Source organism: Sander lucioperca, chromosome 7 (genome assembly GCF_008315115.2).
Source record: "Sander lucioperca isolate FBNREF2018 chromosome 7, SLUC_FBN_1.2, whole genome shotgun sequence".
In the NCBI taxonomy this organism is placed as follows: Eukaryota; Metazoa; Chordata; class Actinopteri; order Perciformes; family Percidae; genus Sander; species Sander lucioperca.
Window position 1 is genome coordinate 27,054,332 of NC_050179.1, and position 21,593 is coordinate 27,075,924.

A 21,593-nucleotide genomic window follows, 5' to 3' on the forward strand; every position below is an offset into this window, starting at 1 on the left:
TGACACTGAAGAAGAGCTTCGGTATTATAAGACTTTCTTCTGCCATCCAATTATATGTGGCTCAACACAAACATCTTCTTTAATGAGGATAGCACACTGTTTGTGCTGAGCATTGAAAATAAGTCTCATTATAAAGAAATGATTGTAGGTTATGTATACATTTCATCCCATACCCTTTTTGCAGCATATGCTCCACAAAAATATAATTATTGCACACCAGCTTTCTTCTTCTCTTTTTTTTCTGTTCTAGGGCCTCAAAACAGAACGACAGGTTTAAACATACTGTGACATTCCAGAGTTTTGTGTCAGTGATATACACAGGTCTGATCTAACCTGATTGAAAAGTTTCTCTATGTGCTTCAGTTCCAGTGCTGCATAGAAGAAAAATAGATTGTTGGGTGAGGCGTTCAAAGATGACAGCTCAATCTGACAGGATTTTCAGTTCTTCCAAACATCTGTCACCTGTCAGGGTGTGTATCCCAGGATACATATGAGCTTACAGCGTAAGGCTAGGCAATATATCTTTATTATATCAACAGATGCAACACATTCTCACTCACATTGGGTAAAATACGGACGCTTGGTCAGGTGCCTTTGGCGTTGTTATTGACGCTAAAAGTCTCCTTTAGCGTCATATCTAAACGCGCTTGATCGGGACTATTGGCATCACTTTTGACGCAGTTAGGTTAAGGAAAAGCTCGTGGGTGGGCTTATAAAAAGGTACGTTTGTACATTATGTAAAAGTACATACGAAAAGAAGAACGGGGCAGTTGGGTTTCAGAAAAAGAAGAACGGGACAGTTGGGTTTAGGAAAAGAAGAACGGGACAGTTGGGTTTAGGAAAAGAACGGGACAGTTGGGTTTAGGAAAAGAAGAAAGCGACAGTTGTGTTAAAAGTGACACGCGGGACACAAACCCCGGTCTCCTGGGTGAAAGTCCTGTGTTGTTTGACCCATCCACACCCCAGCCAACCTCCCTATGTAGATTTCTTGGCTTTCATACTACTCACTACCGTTGTTGCTCTTAATACTATGTAATCTTAAAGCGTCGCGGAGCTGCTGCTCTGCCCGGTGCGTTCCACACAGACGCTGAAGGGTGCTTTTTGCGTCGTATCTGCCACTGACAGCCACTGCCCAAGCATCCGTTTTTTACGAGTTCGGAGTGACAACGGGTTGATAAATATATGAGACTAGATATCGTCTGACACAAGTGTTTTAAAGGCTGCTTTACCGTAAAGTTATGTCATTTTCTGAACTTACCAGACTGTTCTAGCTGTTCTATTATTCGCCTTTAGACACGTAGTCATTATAGCTACATTATTAGTGATTATTTATCAAAACTCATCGTGTAAATACTTTGTTAAAGTACCAATAGTCAGCCCTACAATATCGCTTCAATTTCGACATCTAGGTATTTGGTAAAAAATATCGTGATATATATATTTTCTCCATATCGCCCAGCTCCATTACAACATGTCAGGAAAGGCCTCTGAGCTACATACATACTGCAGGCACAGGCTTAGAAATCGTTATGCTGCTAAGTGATTCCAGCACAAATGGTCATTACATGTACAGCTATTCACCATCAGAATCAGTGAAAACAGTAGCTGCTGCTGAAGGATAAAGCACTGCTTGATTGCAGCGTTTCCCGGCTGGTTTGGGAATTGGAACCGGAGTGTTTCCGGTCATTGTGCAGCCTCCATGTTCTGATGAAGACATTTAGTAATATTGAACCATTAAGCCAGAGTGCAAGTTCATGGTCCAAAGGGAGACAACACATGGGTTAAGCATTATCTGGCGATGCCGCTATAGCAGAGGTCGGCTACCATGGTTACGCGTCTTTAACGGCAAGGAGGCTCTCAGGAAGTGACGTTGAAAATGACAGCTTAGTGCGTCCGAAAAGATACACACTACTGTTTATTAACACAAAAATATGTTGAACGATAGTATACATATTGAGTATGTAGTGCAGAGTATGCGATTTCAGATGCAACACCTGGCACTTTAAAACATTCTGATTCCAAAACAAGGCAAAGATGCAAAAGCAGGAACCTTTCATGTATTTTGACGATCTCACACTATTTTACCCCCAATTACCTTTGTTCTCGTCTCTCAGTTTTCCGTCTCTTCGATTCTGTAGGCTGTAAAGCAGCTCTGACAGCGGAGCACAGGGATGTCACCTGCGCTTTGTCTCGAGTCGGGACAGGTGGATTGATTAATGACTCCCCCTCTCCCTGTCCTGCTGCCCAGCCTCTTCCAATATGTTCAAATTACTCCTGCGCTCCTGAGTCATTTCTTCATCCCATATTGTTCTCCTCCACTTATGTCTTCATGCAAACAAATGACGTTGCCTTGAAGTTTTGTTATTTCACCTTCACATGTCATAACAGCATTCAGAGATGTACAGGATGTGTGTGAGGTTTGCTTCGCTGTGAACTGATCAGAGAGTCTCTGCAGTAAGACGGACAGAGGGGAGGCAAGGCAAGGCTATTTTTTAATATAGCGCAATTCATGCACTAGACCAGGGGTTGGCAACCTTTTTGATATGAAGTGCCCTTTTCAAAATTTCTTGTTAATTAGTGTGCCATGTCAACATTAAGTTTAATTATGACATCACATCAAAATTTAATATCCACGGAATCTGTAATTTTATTCCATAGCAACATTTATTTCCCATAATCAGGACATGGTAATTATTATTGTATATTATTATTATGATTACGGAAACATGGTTGTAGTATTCAGCGTCCTGATTGGAGAAAGAAACGGCTGTTGTCAGGTAAAAATGTCACTGTCAAAGAGGCTGAAGTGAAAAGTCGACGTGGAAAAGCCCAGCTTTAATGATGAATGGACTGATAAGCAGGTCCTGTATGCCTCATTTGCAATAAAAAGATGCTGTTGCAAAATAATACAACCAGCATCATCAAGAATGAAGAACGTGAACATAACGATCGCGTCATTCAAGTGTGTATTAAGTAGCCACATGCATCTGTTTTGGTCTTAATACGTCCATAGATTTACCGCTCCACCGGAGAGGATGGTTCGTTTAGCCAGCTGTTAAGTTTATAAAAATGTGTTCAAATTTCAAGATTCCCGGCAAACTAAGATAAACAGTTAGACTACAAACCGACAGCTTTTGTTTTAGCTTGTTTGTAAAAATTCGCAATTTGCAGAGTAGAGCTGTGTTTGCGTAAAACAGCGCGGTGGACAAGAGTGGACTGAGCAGACAGAGCAGATTGAAATATCGCTTTCTACATGTTTATGCCTGTTTATGCCTTGTGTTCTGAAACACAAAACCCCACTCTTCTGTCCATGAGGGCTGGAATGCCCGAACATTAACTTTAGCTTTCTTAGCTAGCAGGCCTGCGATTGCCGACATACCGCTACCGAACCCAGCAGCGTTACTAGTCGCCTCCTAGCCAATCAGAGCAGAGGCAGAGTAGGGTGGGTCTTTGCTGCATGCGGATGGGGATAGTTTTTATATAATCTATGGTGGGGATACGTCAATCAAGCTACTGAGTGCTTCAGCATTTCAACCATGATTTCAACACATCAATAACTCTCTTGCACACATATTGCCAGCGTGCCATTGGTTAAGGTACCACGTGCCCATGGTGGCATGCATGCCTAAGGTTGCCGACCCCTGCACTAGACCATATGTGTCAAACTCCAGGCCTCTGGCGGGAAACTGCTTTTCAAACTGCAATTACACAACATTCAAAGCCGAATTTGGCAGAGCTGCCGATTTTCCCACAGAACCAGAGAGTTTGCATACGAGGCTGTGAAACGGGTTGCTGTGAGTTGGCTTTTAAAAATGTAATCATTGTTTGGCTAAGAAATGTTTTTGCTGAGTTCTTTTAGGGCTTTATTTGGACTAAACTGTAAGTGAGAAGACTATATGAGACAAGCAACACTACAGTCAAAGATATTTTACTTTTTCTTTAAATAAAAGCATGTCAATTAACTTAACATGTCTGGCCCTCCAGTGTGGCCCTTAGTGAAACTGAGTTTGACCCCTGCACTAGAGCAATTCAAAATGCTTCACAGAAAAAAAACAAAGAAAAAACTTACACTTTAACAAAAATAAAATAAAATATAAAGAAACATATAAATAGTAAAAACAAGAGTGAAATTATAGGATCACATATACAAGATAATACAAGATGATAAAAGACAAAGTGTTAAATAAGATTGTACAGGTTTAAAAAGCCCCAGAGAACAGAAATATTTTAGGACCCAACTTAAAACTGACTGTGACCGACTGTGAGGTGATGGCTGATCTCAGGTATTTTGGGAGTTTGTTCCTGGCATGAGGAGCATAAAAACAAAACAAAGCTGCTTCTCCATGTTTGGTTCTTATAAAGGCAACTGCAAGCAGCCCAGCGTTTGCAGACCTGCGGTGTCTGGTAGGTTTGTGCCTTTGAAGGTTTATAGTAAGATATATTTTGGTCCTAGCCCATCGAGAGCTTTATAAACGAGCAACAGAATGTTAAACTTGATTCTCTTGTTCACTGGAAGCCAGTGAGGTGATCTCAGAACTGGAGTAATGAGATCCAGAAAGGAGCAGAAAAAAGACAAAGCCGTGAGTGGGAGACGACTGGGGTAGGAAACAAAGAGCGAGGAATAAAGTACGAGAGGGGGAGGGGAAGAATAAGAGTGCTAAAAATATCCATCACCACCTTTAAGCCGAGCTGCAAATGCTACGTTGTTTGCTGTGTGCAACGCTTGAGTGCATATCGCCTCTAAGTGCATCTGACACTTCACTGAAGAGTTTTAATTGTAAATGTACTGCAGTTTATCGTTCAGTGCTTTCTCAGGCACAGGCACAGGCCACAGTGTGTGTGTGTGTGTGTGTGTGTGTGTATGTGACTATAGGAATGTGTTTGTCCTCCATTGTGGGAAAAATGGATGTAGAGTCTTTGACATAATTCATGTTCCATTTTATGTTTCACAGACCTTTTTCCCTGTGAGCACTAATTGACCGTTCGGTAACTGTTTCACCTGTCAAGCTTTGCGTAGTCTCCCATTGCCAGACCTTCCTCCACAGCGCTGCGGAAGAGGGTCTGGCTAGTCCACACAGCATTCCGGGATGGGAGAAAATGTGCTCTTGTTTATTGGCATTTCTTTAAACCAATCACAATCATATTCGGGGATGCTAAGCGCCAGATGGAGCCATGGTGCCGCTCCAAAATAGCCTCTGGAAGGAACTTGTTTTGGTGGAACGTGTGTTCGTTCAAAGGTTGTTTTAGTCGTGCAACAGAAAACTCAGATTGGACAGATAGTCTAGCTAGCTGTCTGGATTTACCCCTGCAGAGATCCGAGGAGCAGTTAACTATAGTCCTCATAAATCCACCGGAGTTAAAAATTACAACACAAAGAAAGAGGGAGGTAACAGGACAGCCGGAAACGGACATCCGAAAAGAGTTACATACGGCGGAATTCCGGCAGAACGAAAACAATCCCGGAATTGGAACATCGTGGATATAGACTGTTATATATAACTGTTTCACCTGTCAAGCTTTGCGTTGCATTGGACATATGTTGTTTACAATGATAATGTGATAACTGGCGCATTTTGCCACCTCTCTTGTTTCATAGCAATATTTGACACAATGGCTCCTTCATTTGAGACAGAGGTAGACGAATAGCAAGCCTTCTCATTTCTCGACAGCGACCGTCAGCTCAAATGACAACTGTCACTGGAAGATTTTATCAGCTGTACATAGACTAACGGTGTTCCATACACTTTTCATTCTTCAGCGCACCTCAGTGAGCACACCTTTCAGTCCCTCCAGGATTTCGCGATGTCGCGATCGCGCCAATTCACGCGAATTCAACCAATCACCGCAACTTTTCTGCACATTTGACCAATAACTTGAAGTTTCCCGCGACTTCAACCAATCACAGCAGTCCCACGTGCACTCTGAGAGCCAATGACCAAGCGGGAGTGAGAACGGGTTGATCATTTCCTTGTTTTTGATATGAAGACGAGACGTGTGTGACTCATTTATCAACAAAACGTACAGCGAAAAAAACCGTGCAAAACATTTCAGACCGTCCGATACATTTTAACATCAATGTAGACTTTAACGATTTAAAAGTCGCTGAAGTTGCTGCCGTTTCAATCCTGGCTGTCGGCTCTCTGCAGCGGGTGGGGCTACTGCTCCGTACCCCCCGCGACTGACGCTTGCAAACACACAGACACACACACAAGCAACACACACACGATGGATGCAGGAGAAAAAGAAGATGAGACGACACAATGACCTAAATTGAGGACAGCTACGCTCGTTATTGAAAGTGCAATGATAAGTTAAAGTCAGTACTTTATCAAACCATATGAATGTGTGTCCCAGGCCAGGATAGGAAAATAACTAACAATGTAAAGATCAACAAGTCACTGACAGATATGTTCAAATTTGATTCATTAAATTTTTTTGTCTTAAATCCACCAGCCATTTTCATATTATACCAACATTTACAGCATCCTGAGCCTTTTTGGTAAGGTTACTAGGAAATCTCAGCCCAGAGTAATTTCATTCTCCCCAAAACAAGTTTCCTTTTTATTTTGAAAGAACTATACAAAAAAATCGCAACTTTTTTGCAACTTTCACTGCAACTTCATTGCAACAAACATACAAAAAACATCGCAACTTTAATCGCAATTCTTTACAAAAGCTCCCGTGAAATCAGGCATTTTGGGCCGCAACAATCTCAAAAAAAGGCCGCGAAATCCTGGAGGGACTGTCCTTTGTTGTTAAGAGCCAAACAAGCATATATGTGTGCTCCTTTCCTGGGGCAATACCCACACTTTGATTGTTGTCTTTTGGACCTGTAGTTTGCCTCTGCCTGAGCCCAAAAGCACAACAGTGTTCCGTACAGGCGACCAACGGTTTTCTGTAAAGAGCGCATCAAGGCGCGAATTGTTTCATCTGTAAAGAAAGAAAATTCTAAATGTTAAAATATTCAACTTATGTAGTTAACATAAACTTTATTGACCCTTTATTAAATAAAACTGCTGTTACATTAACACTGTGCACAAGATGACATTCAACCAGCATCTGACAGACTTGCTGCTCTGGCTGCAACCTACACAACCTGTAACCCAACATGTAGTTAGTTAATAATGTGCTTCTTGGCCTTGAAAGTAATGCTTAGTTCTACTCGGTAGGTGATTTGTCAATTTTCACCCACAACTAGCGAACCGCCCCATGAACGATTCTTTTGGTTTTGTTTGGGCCATAGATTCTAACATGCACTAGTCTTGCATTGCCAGACCTTCCTCCACAGCGCTACGGAGGAGGGTCTGGCTAGTCCACATCCAGCATTCCAGGATGGGAAAGAAATGTGCTCTGGTTTATTGGCATTTCTTTAAACCAATCACAATGGTTTTGGGAAGGGCTGAACGCCGCACGGAGCAATGGTGTCGCTGCAAAATAGCCTCTGGAAGGAACATGTTTTGGTGTAACGTTCAACATTGTTTTAGTCGTTCAACAGAAAACTCAGATTGGACAGATAGTCTAGCTGTCTCAATTTACCCTGCAGAGATCTGAGGAGCAGTTAAGCCGAAATAAAAGAAATCCGGCGGAATTTCCGTGGCACTGGAGCAATCCCGGAAATGGAACACAAGTTTGCAGTGATGCATCTTGTGCAAACTTTTACAATATATATTATTTAACAATTTGTGTATGCAGAAGTCTTTAGGTACACATGTATTGCGTGCATCTGTGTGTGCTCACCCAGCTGTGCCTGCGATGGAGAAGAGAATGAAGTGAACATATGTTTTCCAGTCTGCTGAGACAGATGTGAAAAACGCTAGCTGGTAATTACTCCCAACAATATATTATATACTACACACTGATTGTTGTTAAAGACATAGATTTTCAAGCTGATTATTGTAGTATCAGCATGAAATATCAAATGTTGGGACGACTGGGACGATGCATCAGTCTTCAGTTCTGATAAAGCTTCAGATGGTCTTTGAGTGGGTGGGAGTGGATGAGGAAAAGCGCTCAGTTTGGTAATGTGCACACAGTAAATGTTGGCTTGCTTCTATTTTGTGTAATTCAACTTGTTCATCTTAAATATTTGGCATCCTAATCACTAGCTGTCTGGCAGCAAAATAAAATCTGATGATGTAAAATAAAAACATTTGCTAGTTAGTATTAGTTAGTATGACACAACTTACTGTGAAAGTAATTTCAAGAGAAAATCAAGGATACCAAGGATGAACACATCACAAGCCACACTGTTTGATTGACAACTAATCTGTGGGCAAATCTCTGTTTGTCTTGTTTTTGTCCTCTGCTGAGGTTTTCCCACTTAGCTACACCTCTGCTTTAATCTGTGTCTGGCTTTGCATCCAGTTTGAATCTCTCATTTTTTGGTTTTGAACAGGTTCTCACTCCCATCTCGTAAAATACAGACGCTTGGTCAGCCTTTGTCGTTGTTATTGACGCTAAAAGTCTCCTTTAGCATCATATAACGTGCTTTAACTAAACGCGCTTGGTCGGGACTATTGGCATCCCTGTTGACGCAGTTATGTTAAGGAAAAGGTCGTGGGTGGGCTTACGTTTCCGTGACACGCGGGAAAAATGGGACCGTTGGGTTTAGGAAAAGGTTGTGGGTGGGCTTAGGTTTCCGTGACACGCAGGTAGAACGGGACGGTTGGGTTTAGGAAAAGCTCGTGATTGGGCTTACACTCCCGTGACACGCGGGAATAACGGGACGGTTAAAAAAGAAAGCGACTTTAGGAAACGTTGACAAGCGGGACACGAACCCTGGTCTCCTGGGTGAAAGTCCTGTGTTTGACCCATCCACCACCCCAACCAACGTCCCTACGCGGAATTTTGGCCTTACATACTACTCGCTAAACGCTGTGTAGCTGCCTGCTCTCACCGGTACGTTATATAAACACGCTGAAGGACGCCTTTTTAATCGCTTCAGACACTGACAGCCACTGTCCAAATGTCCGTATTTTACGAGTTCGGAGTGAGAACGGGTTGGAACGTTGCATGGCATTCAGTGGCAAAGCAGAATTTATTGGAGTCCATAGAGTGGGTTTTGGACAACCCAAACTCAAACCGGCTGTCGCCAGACAGAACATTGATATTGGGAGATGCTACAAAACCTTTGATTACGGGCGCCAGGGTAGCTCACCTGGTAGTGCAGGCGCCCCTCTCTCTCCTCTTTCATGTCTTCAGCTGTCCTATATAAATAAAGGCCTAAAATGCCCAAAAAATAATCTTTAAAAATTCAACAACCTTTGATTACATTCAGATAACGTTCTGCAATAGCAATCAAGTTTATCTCAATAAATCTCCAAGCAAGTTGTAAGTAGGGTTCGACCGATATTGGTTTTTCAAGGCCGATACCGATTCTTAGTAGTTAATGAAACCGATATTTGGAACTGATATGCATTTACAGTGAAAATTAAAATCTTTGGTCAAAACTTTCAACATAATACCCAGTAAAAGACAGACACAGAGCTGTAGCCGAGCCAAAGTAGAGCACCTTTTAATGAATTAACTTTATCGCTTATCAGGCGAATAAAACGCCCATATAGATAATCTGCAAACTGCCAAAATACAGCCCGATAATCGGTCTATCCCTAGTTGTAAGATCAGAAGGAATGGTAACCATAGTTGAGGGGTAATAAACACAGAAAGCAGCCTCACCAAATTTCTTGTGTGAAACAATAGAAACTTTCAAAAGAAAGACAGTGGAAGAGAGTTTCTGTTATAATGACAAATAAGTTATACAGTAGTTGTAGTGCACAACATTAATTGTCGTGACGGAATGCAAACTCCTGTATCTGGTGTGAAAGTGAGACATATTACTCACAAATAAATACACCATGCCGACATCAGCCCCCTTGCTTTTTTGTAAAATAGTCATCGTGTTGTGACTTGTGTAAATTATATCTAATAAAAGAAGAGAAGGCCGAGGCCGAACAAACATTTGAGAGTCACTTCATTTGAGAGAAAGTGTAACGACAGCGGGCCCTTTTCATTATTCATGTGAACACGTTTAAATACCAGCTGACACAGAAAGGAAAGTTAAATGAGGTGAATGTGAAATAACTCAAATCAGGTTTAATTGAGTGGAAAGTCAATAGAGACCTCCTCCTTCCCTCACCCCGCTGCTACATTCAGAGGCTGTAATTTCTCAAACACTTCTATAATTGACTGGGACACTTATTTTCTAAGTCCATTGAAATGACCACTGGGCTTTTATCTCCAACTGTCTCCATGGTTACACACTATGGTTTTGTTGATGAGCGTGTGTGTGTGTGTGTGTGTGTGTGTGTGTGTGTGTGTGTGGGAGGGGGGGGTGGAGAGAGGTTGCTCCTAATTGACTGACTGTTAAAGCTTTTAATGAAGAGGGGGCAGCCAACTCTTCAATTAGCTGCGAGGAAGCTATCAGGGGATGGAAAGAGGACAACGGAGAGAGTGGAGGAGAAGGGGGGAGGCAGGATAAGAGGAAGCAACCAAGGGAGGAGAAGGTGAAGCATTTTAACATCAATAGTAGGGCTGAAATGATTCCTTGAGTAACACGAATTATTCGATAACTGAAAATCCTCGCTCAATGGACTCAAGTAATCAATGTAACTAACATTGTACCCAAGGTGTGATTTGTAAAAAAAAAAAAAACATGCAAGAATGAAACCCCCCTTTCAGTACACATGGCCAAGCGTCTGTATTTTACACGATGGGAGAGTGAGAATGTGTTTAGGGCTGTCAAATGATAAAATTTTCTTAATCTCGATTAATCGTTGAAGTTCTATAGTTAATCGTGATTTTTTATCACATGATTAAAATTCTATTATTTTGCATTTCAGAACTGTTTTTAAGTACATATTAACAATGGAAAGCAATTCTTACCAGTGTATCTTGATTGGGATTCAAATGAATGCAAAGAAAGTGACTTTATGAACTTGATTTTAAGATTTGTATTTGTTTATTATATATTTAATCTAGTCACACATTTGAATTTAACAACAACTTTGAATGCACCACGAGGCTGTAAATTACCAGTTTCATTGAACGCACCGTCTGTGTTTTTCTGACAACAGCAGCTGCAGATAGTTACATCCCGGTGTCGGAATCCTCTACAGTGAAATACAGACAAACTTTTCACCGTTTAGCGTTAGCTGTCAGCATTGTAACCGTGTTTAATCCAGCTACTAGTTAGCGGTAGGCTAACATTAGCTGCTGTCGAGTATAGTGTTAACTAGCGTCACGTGCAGCGATGTTTCTGTTGCCTGTAACGTCTGTTTCAGAGCATCTGAGAGAAGTGCAGACATATCAGTGGCACCAGAATGAGACACCGAAATCTGCGTTGCTATTCCTGCAGCAGCAGGATGTGTTACGAGGAAGTACGGCAAAATAGTAGCCTGTTAGGCACGACGCAAAGCTGAGTGAAGTGAAAATAAATTAATAAATGGCGTCATGCAATTAATACGATTAAAAAAAATTAACGCATTATGCTCGACCCCACGCGTTAATGCTGACAGCCCTAGTTGGGTTACTCAATTAATCGATGGAATAATCGGTAGAATACTCGATTACTAAAGTAATCGATAGCTGCAGCCCTAATCAGTAGAAGACTGTAGACACATTAAAAGTGCTACTGTTGAGTTTTCTTGAAAACAAACAAAGTCTTGTTTATGTTCAGTATAACTCACCAAAACTCACTGTGTGTTTCTTTGAGGGCTCAAGGTGTGTTCATAGTGATTGTTTTTTTCTTATTTTACAAAAATAGTTCACCAAATTGTGTTTCTGAAAACATTTTACGCGAGAAGTAGGCTATGCAGTTGCTCAGTCTGTCTTCATTTTAGATCAACAACGGTCAGTTTAAATGTTTTTCGGGAGTTTTGAGAGCCGGCGATGCGTGCTTGACGCCCATGATGCTGCTTATGCAAAAGAGGAGCGAGCAACTCAACGCCCTGTCTCTTGAAACTTGACGCGACGCAACCAGAATGCATTGCAGGGCCGCTTACAAAGGCAATAAATGGGAAGCATGGAAAAGGACTCTCTGGACAACGTCCTAAAAATGTTTGAAAGGTTTTTGAATTGTTGATTGTTTGCTTCATTTCCTAATAAATTAGTGCCACCAACGGTTGTCTGGCAGTTTTAACATGAAACCAAGGCCATGCATTTGAATTGCATCGCCCACATGCATGCATCAATATAATCAATGGGCCAACAGGTGAAAATATTGCTCCATAGCTCTACTAGTGGTAAAAAAAAAACTCCATAGGGTACCTTTAATTATGAGTATTAATACTCTGCATAATCACCATAAACGAAAACAAATAGCATTATATTGAAGACAAGAAGCTCTAAACTGCAAATTCTGACATGTTAAAGCTCTTTATCAAAGTGAAACAAAAAACAAATACATGCAGGGAAGTATGATGCGTGGTGAGACATTGTAGCAACATCTTCGCTTTTTATGGGAAATGTGGTTTTAATTTTGATTGCTAACACACTAACAAACCCTACATACCAGTCTTAGTTTGTGATTGATTGTTTAATATTTTTTCACAGAAATCATTCTACATCTACATTATAATTTGAGTGTTTTGTTGTGTTCATTAAATGCTCCAAGAAGCACCAATATGTTTGACATTAAAAATGTTACAAACAGAGCTTAATTCTGTTATTGATAAATGTCTCTTAACACACATACATGGTGATGTGAGGTCATTATGTTTTGCCATCATTGACAATGAAATCTTTCAAAGTAATAAGCATCAATGCAAATAATAGACTTGCCCAACATTTTCTGCCAAAGTCAAATATTGTTTTAAGGTCCCATGGCATGAAAACTTCACCACGGTTTTTTAACATTAATGTGAGTTCCCCCAGCCTGCCTATGGTCCCCCAGTGGCTAGACATGGCGATACATGTAAACCAAGTCCTGGGTATCCTGCTCTGCCTTTTGAGAAAATTAAAGCTCAGATGGGCCAATCAGGAATCTTCCCTATATGTCGTCATAAGGGGAAAGGCTACCTCCCCTTTCTCTGCTTTGCCCGCCCAGAGAATAGAGCTCAACAGTCCCACCCACACCGGGTTCTGGAAGTAAAAATACAATGCAATTTCTCCATTGACAATTGGAGTATAAGCCATAAATCGTAACCGTCGATGGTAGACTTAAAACCAGCATGCCGACACGACTAAGCGATTGTATATGCTCATATAGACAAAAAAAAGTTCATGGGGCACCAACTTTGTTTTGAGATAAATGTCTTTTATTCGTGATGTCTTGGATAAATACTTCATTACCCACAATCCTGAACAATCCCACAGATGCCTCTGATTGGTGGAACTCATGCTGGTGAGGAGGGGGGGGGGTGTCTGTACCAGATCTGTGCTGCCTGCACGATCCGTCATGTGCATGCGCAATATGATAATCCTGTTTTACGAGGATTTACGACACTGCACAAATCACGATCTGTTCCACGCTTCTGCCGTTAGCCTCCACCGGGAAGCTAACGTTAGTTTAGCTAACAGCTAATTCGGCTAACTGCTAGCTGACAGCTTGATTCAGTCTAAAATAACATTAACTCAAACTAAATACTGGGAAAAGCAGGTTACAGCTGACGTAACAGCTGTTATATATTTTAACGGTTATTTTCAGGTTTTATTTTGAGGGTCTTTTAAAGGGGTGATAGAATGATTATATAGGGTATTTCACACTGTTCCTTAAGGTCTCCTAATAGGGTATATAACATTGGTTGGGCTGAAAATGTCCCAGGTGCTATTTTTTTCCGCCCTTCTGCATCCCTGTGTAATGGCTCTATTTGGAACGAGAGCTTTTCTTCCAAATATGGTATGCTCATGAATATTTAGATGAGCTGCGCGCTGACTGGTTGAGGAACCACATACACATTCATTGGAGACGATATAGCAGGTCTCATATTTCACACACAAACACACACACACACACACACACACACACACACTGTTACATGCCCAGACAAAACTATGAGCTCCGTTTTCTCGTTTTTCCAATGTCCATACAAATTAAAAATTAACTGGAAAACTGCTCGTTTTTCAACTGTTGTTTTTTTGTTATTCATGTTTCCGTTTTAACCCAAGAGCGAGAATACGGGCTCATTTTTATAATGTGCATAATCATTGAAAATCTGATGGAACACAGGTCTAGTTTATAATGTTATTTTGGTCTTACGTGTTAAGTCAAAAGTTGACTAAAACCAATGCGCTCTGGACAGGAAGTAACATTAACGTGTCAAAATAAAAGTATGAGAGCTGTAACAACTGCCAGAAGAACAATGTACTTGCCTGTAGCTTGTCAGATTAAGCTGCAGTTAATTATTTAGGGTTATATAAAGTATTTAATTGAGTAACATTCATTAATAGCCACAAAGGGAGTAAGAATGGATATTGTTTTAAAATAGAAATAGGATTATAATAAGTTTTGAATCACATTTTAAATAAAATCTGCATTCCCCTAGCATTATGTGTGGCATTATTGACTACTTTTACTCTAATCTACTCCAGCCAGTAAAAACGGGTAAAAAATATAAGGGCTTTTTTTTTTTTAATTGCTCTGCAGAATATTGAATGTGACATCGGTGACCACATTAGCTGCCAATGAACATGTCAATGTGATGAAGAACATAAATTAACAAGTTAAAGTGTACTGGAGACTCTCTCATTCTGGTCTGGTCTCCTCAGGCCCTGCAGACTGGACCAGAGTTCATGGTGAGCATGGTAGACCTCCTCACTGCTGGGCCTGTGCCTGGAACTGCTCATACTAAGCCCTTGAAACAGTAGTTGGCCAATACTGGATAATAAAATATAATACATGATAGGTATTGTGTGGTTGAATTACAATAAGGAATGGTCAATGGTAAGCACTGTGGTCTCATAGCAAGAAGGTACTGGGTTGGAACCCTGGTAAGCAATATAAATATTTACTGCCATTGTATTGTTGGAGCAGCAGCAGATGGCACAGAATCATGCAAACGTTTAATGTTACAACCGAGATATATATATCTCTCTCTCTCTCTCTCTCTCTCTCTCTCTCTCTCTCTCTCTCAGAACATACACTTTCACAAAGTCTGGTGCATGTTTATCATATATTGTATGGTGCTGTGGACTCAAGTGGCAAATCTGAATCAGCAAAGTGGCCTACTGTAATATTCTAGCAGTAAACCACAAGTGTGGTCCAGTCTGCAGGGCCTGAGGAGACCACGATGAGAGAAGCAACATGGCAGCTTCCTCACTAATATGATGAGAGGTTTGCAATGTGGCCCAGTTGTATCTGCAAGAGTTCTTCATCACACTCAAAATGAATGGCAGTTAAGTTGGTCAACCATGTCACATGAATATTCTGCAGAGTTATAAATAATAATATAATAAAAAGAAGCCTTTTCATTTAAGTGGTCAAGTGGTTTAGCCCTTGTGTTGTCTTATAAATTCGGTCATTATAAATGTTATTGGCATAACAAAATTGACCATTTCATAAAGCATGAAGTAATTTATCACTCAATTCTGGGTTACCCCTTTTATCTAACTTCATTCCACTCATTAGTTTTACACTTATTTTTTGCATTCATGGTCAACAGACCATGAATTATACCTAATTTCTAAGTAAAATGGGGATATATACGATTAGTTGTTTTGGATTATAACAGACTGGTATATTCAATTCAATTTTATTTATAGTATCAAATCATAACAGGAGTTATCTCAGGACACTTTACAAATAGAGTAGGTCTAGACCACACTCTATAATTTAAAAAGACCCAACAATTCCAGTGATTCCCCCCAAGAGCATGCGTAAATGCGACAGTGGTGAGGAAAAACTCCCTTTTAGGAAGAAACCTCGGACAGACCCAGACTCTTGGTGTGTGTGTGTGTGTGTGTGTGTGTGTGTGTGTGTGTGTGTGTCTCTGTGCACGCACATACTTGTAAATATGCACGTGTGTCCTGTGTGTTTATCTTCTGTAAAGCTCAATAGTGCCCTATTGCACTACCAGGTCAAAATTCGCCCGGGAAGACCATAACTGCTATAAAATTGAATAAAACTTTTTATGAAAGTTGTGAATATTAATTTACTTGCGAAGAGCATGGAAGGGAGCAATGCAAGTTATTTTTAGTTAATTTGGTTGAAAGAATGTCAGATGCCTTTTTACTGGCTGGTGTAAGATTATAGTAACTAGTCAATAACTGCCACACATAGGCTAATACTAGATGAATGTAGATTTCATGTGATTTTAAAATTATTATTAAATAATTAAATACTTTATATAACCCTAAATAGCTAACTTTAGCCTAATCTGACAAGCTACAGGCAAACAATGTTTTCATAAAGTGCCTCGTTCTTCTGGCAGTTATTACAGCTCTCATACTTTTATTTTGACACGTTACTGTTACTTCCTGTCCAGAGCGCATTGGTTTTAGTCAACTTTTGACTTAACGCGTAAGACCAAAATAACATTATGAACGAGACCTGTGTTCCATCAGATTTTCAATGATTATGCACATTATAAAAATGAGCCCGTATTCTCGCTCTTGGGTTAAAACGGAAACATGAATAACAAAAAAACAACAGTTGAAAAACGAGTTTCCAGTTAATTTTTATGGACATTGGAAAAACAAGAAAACGGAGCTCATAGTTTTGTTTTTCCGTTTTTGGTTTGAAACCAAAAACGAAACATCGACCCGTTTTTTCGTTTTTGGTTTAAAACGAAAAACGGATTATACTTTAGTACCCTGACTTGTAGCTAGTAAGAGCGGGGAGCGGAGAGTGAACCCCTGCAAGACTGTCCTCTGCCAGTGCCTCTGCAGCGCTGCGTTACATCCACAACTCCCTCTCATACAGTATACTCGTTCTAAACACTCTTCTCTGGGCCAGTAGGCTATTCCATTGTACAGCCTGGAACACTGCATTTACGACCGTGGTTCATTTTCAATATCCTTGGCCACACACCCCACCCTCCACCTTGCCCCGCCTCTCTCCTCCTCAATAGCATTTCAAGCTACAGACTAGGGCTGGGCGATATGGCAAAAAATATGATCATGATATTTTTTTCCATATTGATCAATATCAATATTTATCACGATATATAATTTGATAATGCAGCAAGTTTGAAGAGTATCCTGATAATGACTGAAGCCTGAAGAAACCAGACGGTTCATTAGTTAAACTTATGTTACTTAGAATATAGTTTATTAGCTTAAAAAATAGAACATAATTTAACAGTTAACTGTGCATACATGCTTTATCTGCCTTAACAAAACAGTACAAGTTAGTAATGTAAATGCAAATAAATAAAAATAAAATAAAACAAAAAGCTGTGACTACTATCACATTCCTTTTGGCAGGGCAGCAAACATCTCAAAAGAAAAAAAAAGTAAACAAGTGCATCACAAAAGCCCTGGCACATTTAAGTACTCAACTGTAACATAACATATTAATTATGTACTGGTTTTGCATCCCTCAAATGTTTTAGAGGTAGAAATCTGAGTAAAAAGTGCAAAATGTAAACATTGTAATTGTAAACCAGTCATTATGCTTTATCTTTTAGCTAGTGCACATCATGTGTAACCCCATTATAGGTTTTTGGCCAGAAAGACTAGTCTGTCCACAGTGTCTGGCTTCAAAGCTGCCCTGTGGCAGGACACAATATTGCCACCAGTGCTTAAAAACATGCTCTGAGGGTGAGCTGGTGGCAGGAATACACAGGTACCGCTTTGCCAGGAGGCTCACTCTGGGGTATATTGTTGAGTGGGTGTTCCACCATGCCAGGAGGTTGGTCTCGCTGTCTGCATGAGGAGCTAGCAGGTAATTGTTCAGTTCAGTCTCAGTAGACTGCTGGTCTGTAAGAGCAGAAGTAGCAGGAGAGTAGGACTTCTTGAAAAAGCTGCCCAGTGTCTTCTTCTGCATTTTGGCTGGTGTAGCTGCTGCAGCATCTCCTCTGCCTCCCCCCGGTACAGTAGATCTGAATGCGAGAGTAGCTTGCGATGTTATCGACCCGAATTTTATCACGATCCCATATCGAGATCGTTTTATCGCCCAGCCCTACTACAGACACAGAAATTGCATATCCTAAGGAAAGCTCATTGTGGGACTGGCTCGTAGTGGCTGTAATTCTGCACCAAGGCTGAATTTTGGGCTAATGACATAGAGCCCAGCCTGGTATCTAAAAATCACACTGGAATAAGAGCTTAACAGGAGCTGGCTTCCCATTCATCACTTTTCTTTTTTACTGTTTTTGAACAGGCCAGTTTCCTTCTGATAAACAGATATAATTGCCTGTTTATCAGCGACTATCGTGCAAAATGCAAAAACAGTGCAAGAAGAAGCCTGAATGGAGCTGGTTGATGCTGTCTGGCTGTTCAATGTGGTGATGGCAGTGGGGATGAAGGATTTGTTATGTTTTTTGTTGCAAATGGGACTCTGTAGCGTCAACCTGATGGCAGGTGTGGAGTTCTGTTAGGGGGGTTTGGGGGAAGATTTATTTATTATTTGTGCAAGTTTTTTGTTTCGTGTTGGATGGTGAGGGCATTGTACCAGGCTGAGATATGGAAAGCGAGTATGGATTCAATGAGTGACTGGTAAACCACAGTTAAAATGTCCTCGCTGACACTAAAAGCTCTCTTAACTAAACTAAACCAAATCCTTTCCTCAGCAGGTGTAGGCATACATATTTGAACAAATGTAATCCAACTGTATCAGATCTAATCCAGGAAATTCCGCCGGATGCATGTCTTTTCCGTTTCCTTCCTCTTTCTTTGTGTTGGAATTTTAAATTCGGTGGATTTATGAAGACTATGGTTAACTGCTCCTCAGATCACTGCAGGGTAAATTGAGACAGCTAGCTAGACTATCTGTCCAATCTGAGTTTTCTCTCGCATGACTATTTTGCAGCGGCTCTGTGCGGAGTTTAGCACCGCCCGTGACGATTGTGATTGGTTTAAAGAAATGCCAATAAACCAGAGCACGTTTTCCTCCCATCCCCGAATGCTGTGTGGAGTAGCCCTCCTTCGACGCGCTTTGGAGGAGGGTCTGGCAAAACGAGACTAATCTAGTCCCAACCCAGAAAGTAGCGATGCAAGTTAATGTATATTGGTACTCATTTATTCAGTGTATTCAGTGTATTTAGAATGTGTATGTTTGTGTGTTTCAGGTGCAGTAGAGGTGAGGAAAGAAGGTCTGGACGCTCAGATCAACCGCTTGGCGGAACTTGTCGGACGACTGGAGAATAAGGTAAGAAATACAGACGCACACACACACACACACACACACACACACACACACACACACACACACACACACACCAAGAGTCTGGGTCTGTCCGAGGTTTCTTCCTAAAAGGGAGTTTTTCCTCACCACTGTCGCATTTACGCATTTATGCATGCTCTTGGGGGGAATCACTGGAATTGTTGGGTCTTTTTAAATTATAGAGTGTGGTCTAGACCTACTCTATTTGTAAAGTGTCCTGAGATAACTCCTGTTATGATTTGATACTATAAATGAAATTGAATTGAATATACCAGTCTGTTATAATCCAAAACAACTAATCGTATATATCCCCATTTTACTTAGAAATTAGGTATAATTCATGGTCTGTTGACCATGAATGCAAAAAATAAGTGTAAAACTAATGAGTGGAATGAAGTTGGATAAAAGGGGTAACCCAGAATTGAGTGATAAATTACTTCATGCTTTATGAAATGGTCAATTTTGTTATGCCAATAACATTTACACACACACACACACACACACACACACACACACACACACTTACACACTTGTTTCGGTCATTGATGAACATATTGCATTTTTGGCATATTCAATATTTTTCCTTGTAACAGATATCCAATGAAAAGACCTAAACCAACAACGGTTTGATTCAGAGTATTGTATTTGTATCCAAAGCATGATATATCATAGTCCTTATTCGTATTCAGTCAGTTATTGCCGTGTACAGATCAAGGTTATAGTTTACAAGTTTCAATTAGTTTTTAATTTTATTTTATTTTTGACTTTTCGATTTCATTTTAGTTTCCAAGGGTGTTTTTGCTAGTTTTAGTTTAGTTTCAGTTTTTCAGAAAGTTTTAGTTTGTTAGGGCCAGGTTTAATGTCTCAGAAGTATGTACATATACATTACATACAAAATACATGGTTGGAGAATGGCCATGATGTTTAATGTTTAATCTTTATGCTACTTTAGTGTCCGATTATGAAGCAACTACAGCACATCTCATGTCAAGTCTGTTTAATTTCTGCAGTTTAATGGCACGAGAGTTGACGGACATGTATGCATGCAATTCTATTGGCCTGTCTCAAAGTAGCCTGCTCATAAATACTCTGCATGGATAAGTGCTCTTTAACACCAATGCTTTTTCCATGCAGTATGAATCAATAGAAACAGTAGTTTTCAACTAGTTTAAAAAGTTCAAAGGGCCCCGCGCACAGTTATTACAGCCACACAACCCAGTCTCACGGCAGGTGGTGAAATGGTCACGTTGTTTAATCTATTGATTCGTGTACACGGAGACGTTTATGTCATTTTTTTCGTGGTGGTGAGGACGAATTTTAATGTAATGTATTTCAATGGGAAGCATATTTCGTGATCACAGCACGACTACGGTAGGGAGTAGAATGAAAAGCCGAAAATCCGCGTAGGGAGGTTGGTCGGGGTGGTGGATGGGTCAAACAACACAGGACTTTCACCCCGGAGACCGGGGATCGCGTCCCTTGTGTGGTGTTTTATTTCCCCGTGTGACATGTCCTTTCCCTGTTCTTCTTTTCCTAAACCCAACCTCCGTATACATGCTTCCCATTCCGTGCTGAGCACCCAGAGACTGCGGGTCGCTTCCCGGCGTGTTACGTGTCCTTTCCCCGTTCTTCTTTTCCTAAACCCATCCTCTGTAAACATGCTTCCCATTCCGTGCTGAGCACCACGAAAAAAACGAGATGACCGTGTCCGTGTACACGAATCAATAGAATAAAAATAATGTGACAATTTCACGAACTGCCGTGAGACCGTGTTGGCCCAACTGTCATCGCGTTAGATGTTGGGTCGGTACAGCTGGAGCTATCGCTGTCCGCAGAATCCAACACATCTACTTCCATAGGGCAAAACGATGGACGGTCACGCAACACTTTGTGCAACTCATCGTTAAATGGGAAAATTATAGAGCGTTGCTGCGTTGTCACCACGGCCTACATTGATGACGTATTTTCCTGTTGCGTCCTAGTCCGCAAACGCATCAGGACACATTAGCGTTTACACTGTATTGTAAAGTGTACAACTACGGAATTACAAAACCACTTCTAATGGCATTGAAGCATTTTTTAAGGTAACATTTCAGTTCATGGCCAGAATAAAATATGTTATCTTGCAAGCCTCGCACTATCTACCAGCATTCTGCTAATTCAGTCCAGACTAATGACTTCAATGAGCATTTTAGTCATAAATGCACTTTTATTTCTATTTCCACAAATTTAAAACCCATCCAAGAAGGAAATAAAGTGACACAACATGGCTCATTTTAAATACATTATCCTGACACACTTTTATTTTAAGGTATTGCAAGGCTGCTACATTTTC

The 21,593-nt window shown here is 40.7% G+C and overlaps 1 protein-coding gene across 1 annotated transcript in view; it reads left to right on the forward strand.

Annotated features, from left to right (window-relative positions):
- necab2 (N-terminal EF-hand calcium binding protein 2) overlaps positions 1 to 21,593 on the forward strand; it is a 165,527-nt gene that overhangs the window by 90,851 nt on the left and 53,083 nt on the right. Inside the window, exon 8 of the mRNA XM_031309984.2 lies at positions 19,164 to 19,243. Within this exon, the coding sequence (XP_031165844.1) occupies positions 19,164 to 19,243 (80 nt within the window). The remainder of the gene's footprint in view (positions 1 to 19,163; positions 19,244 to 21,593) is intronic.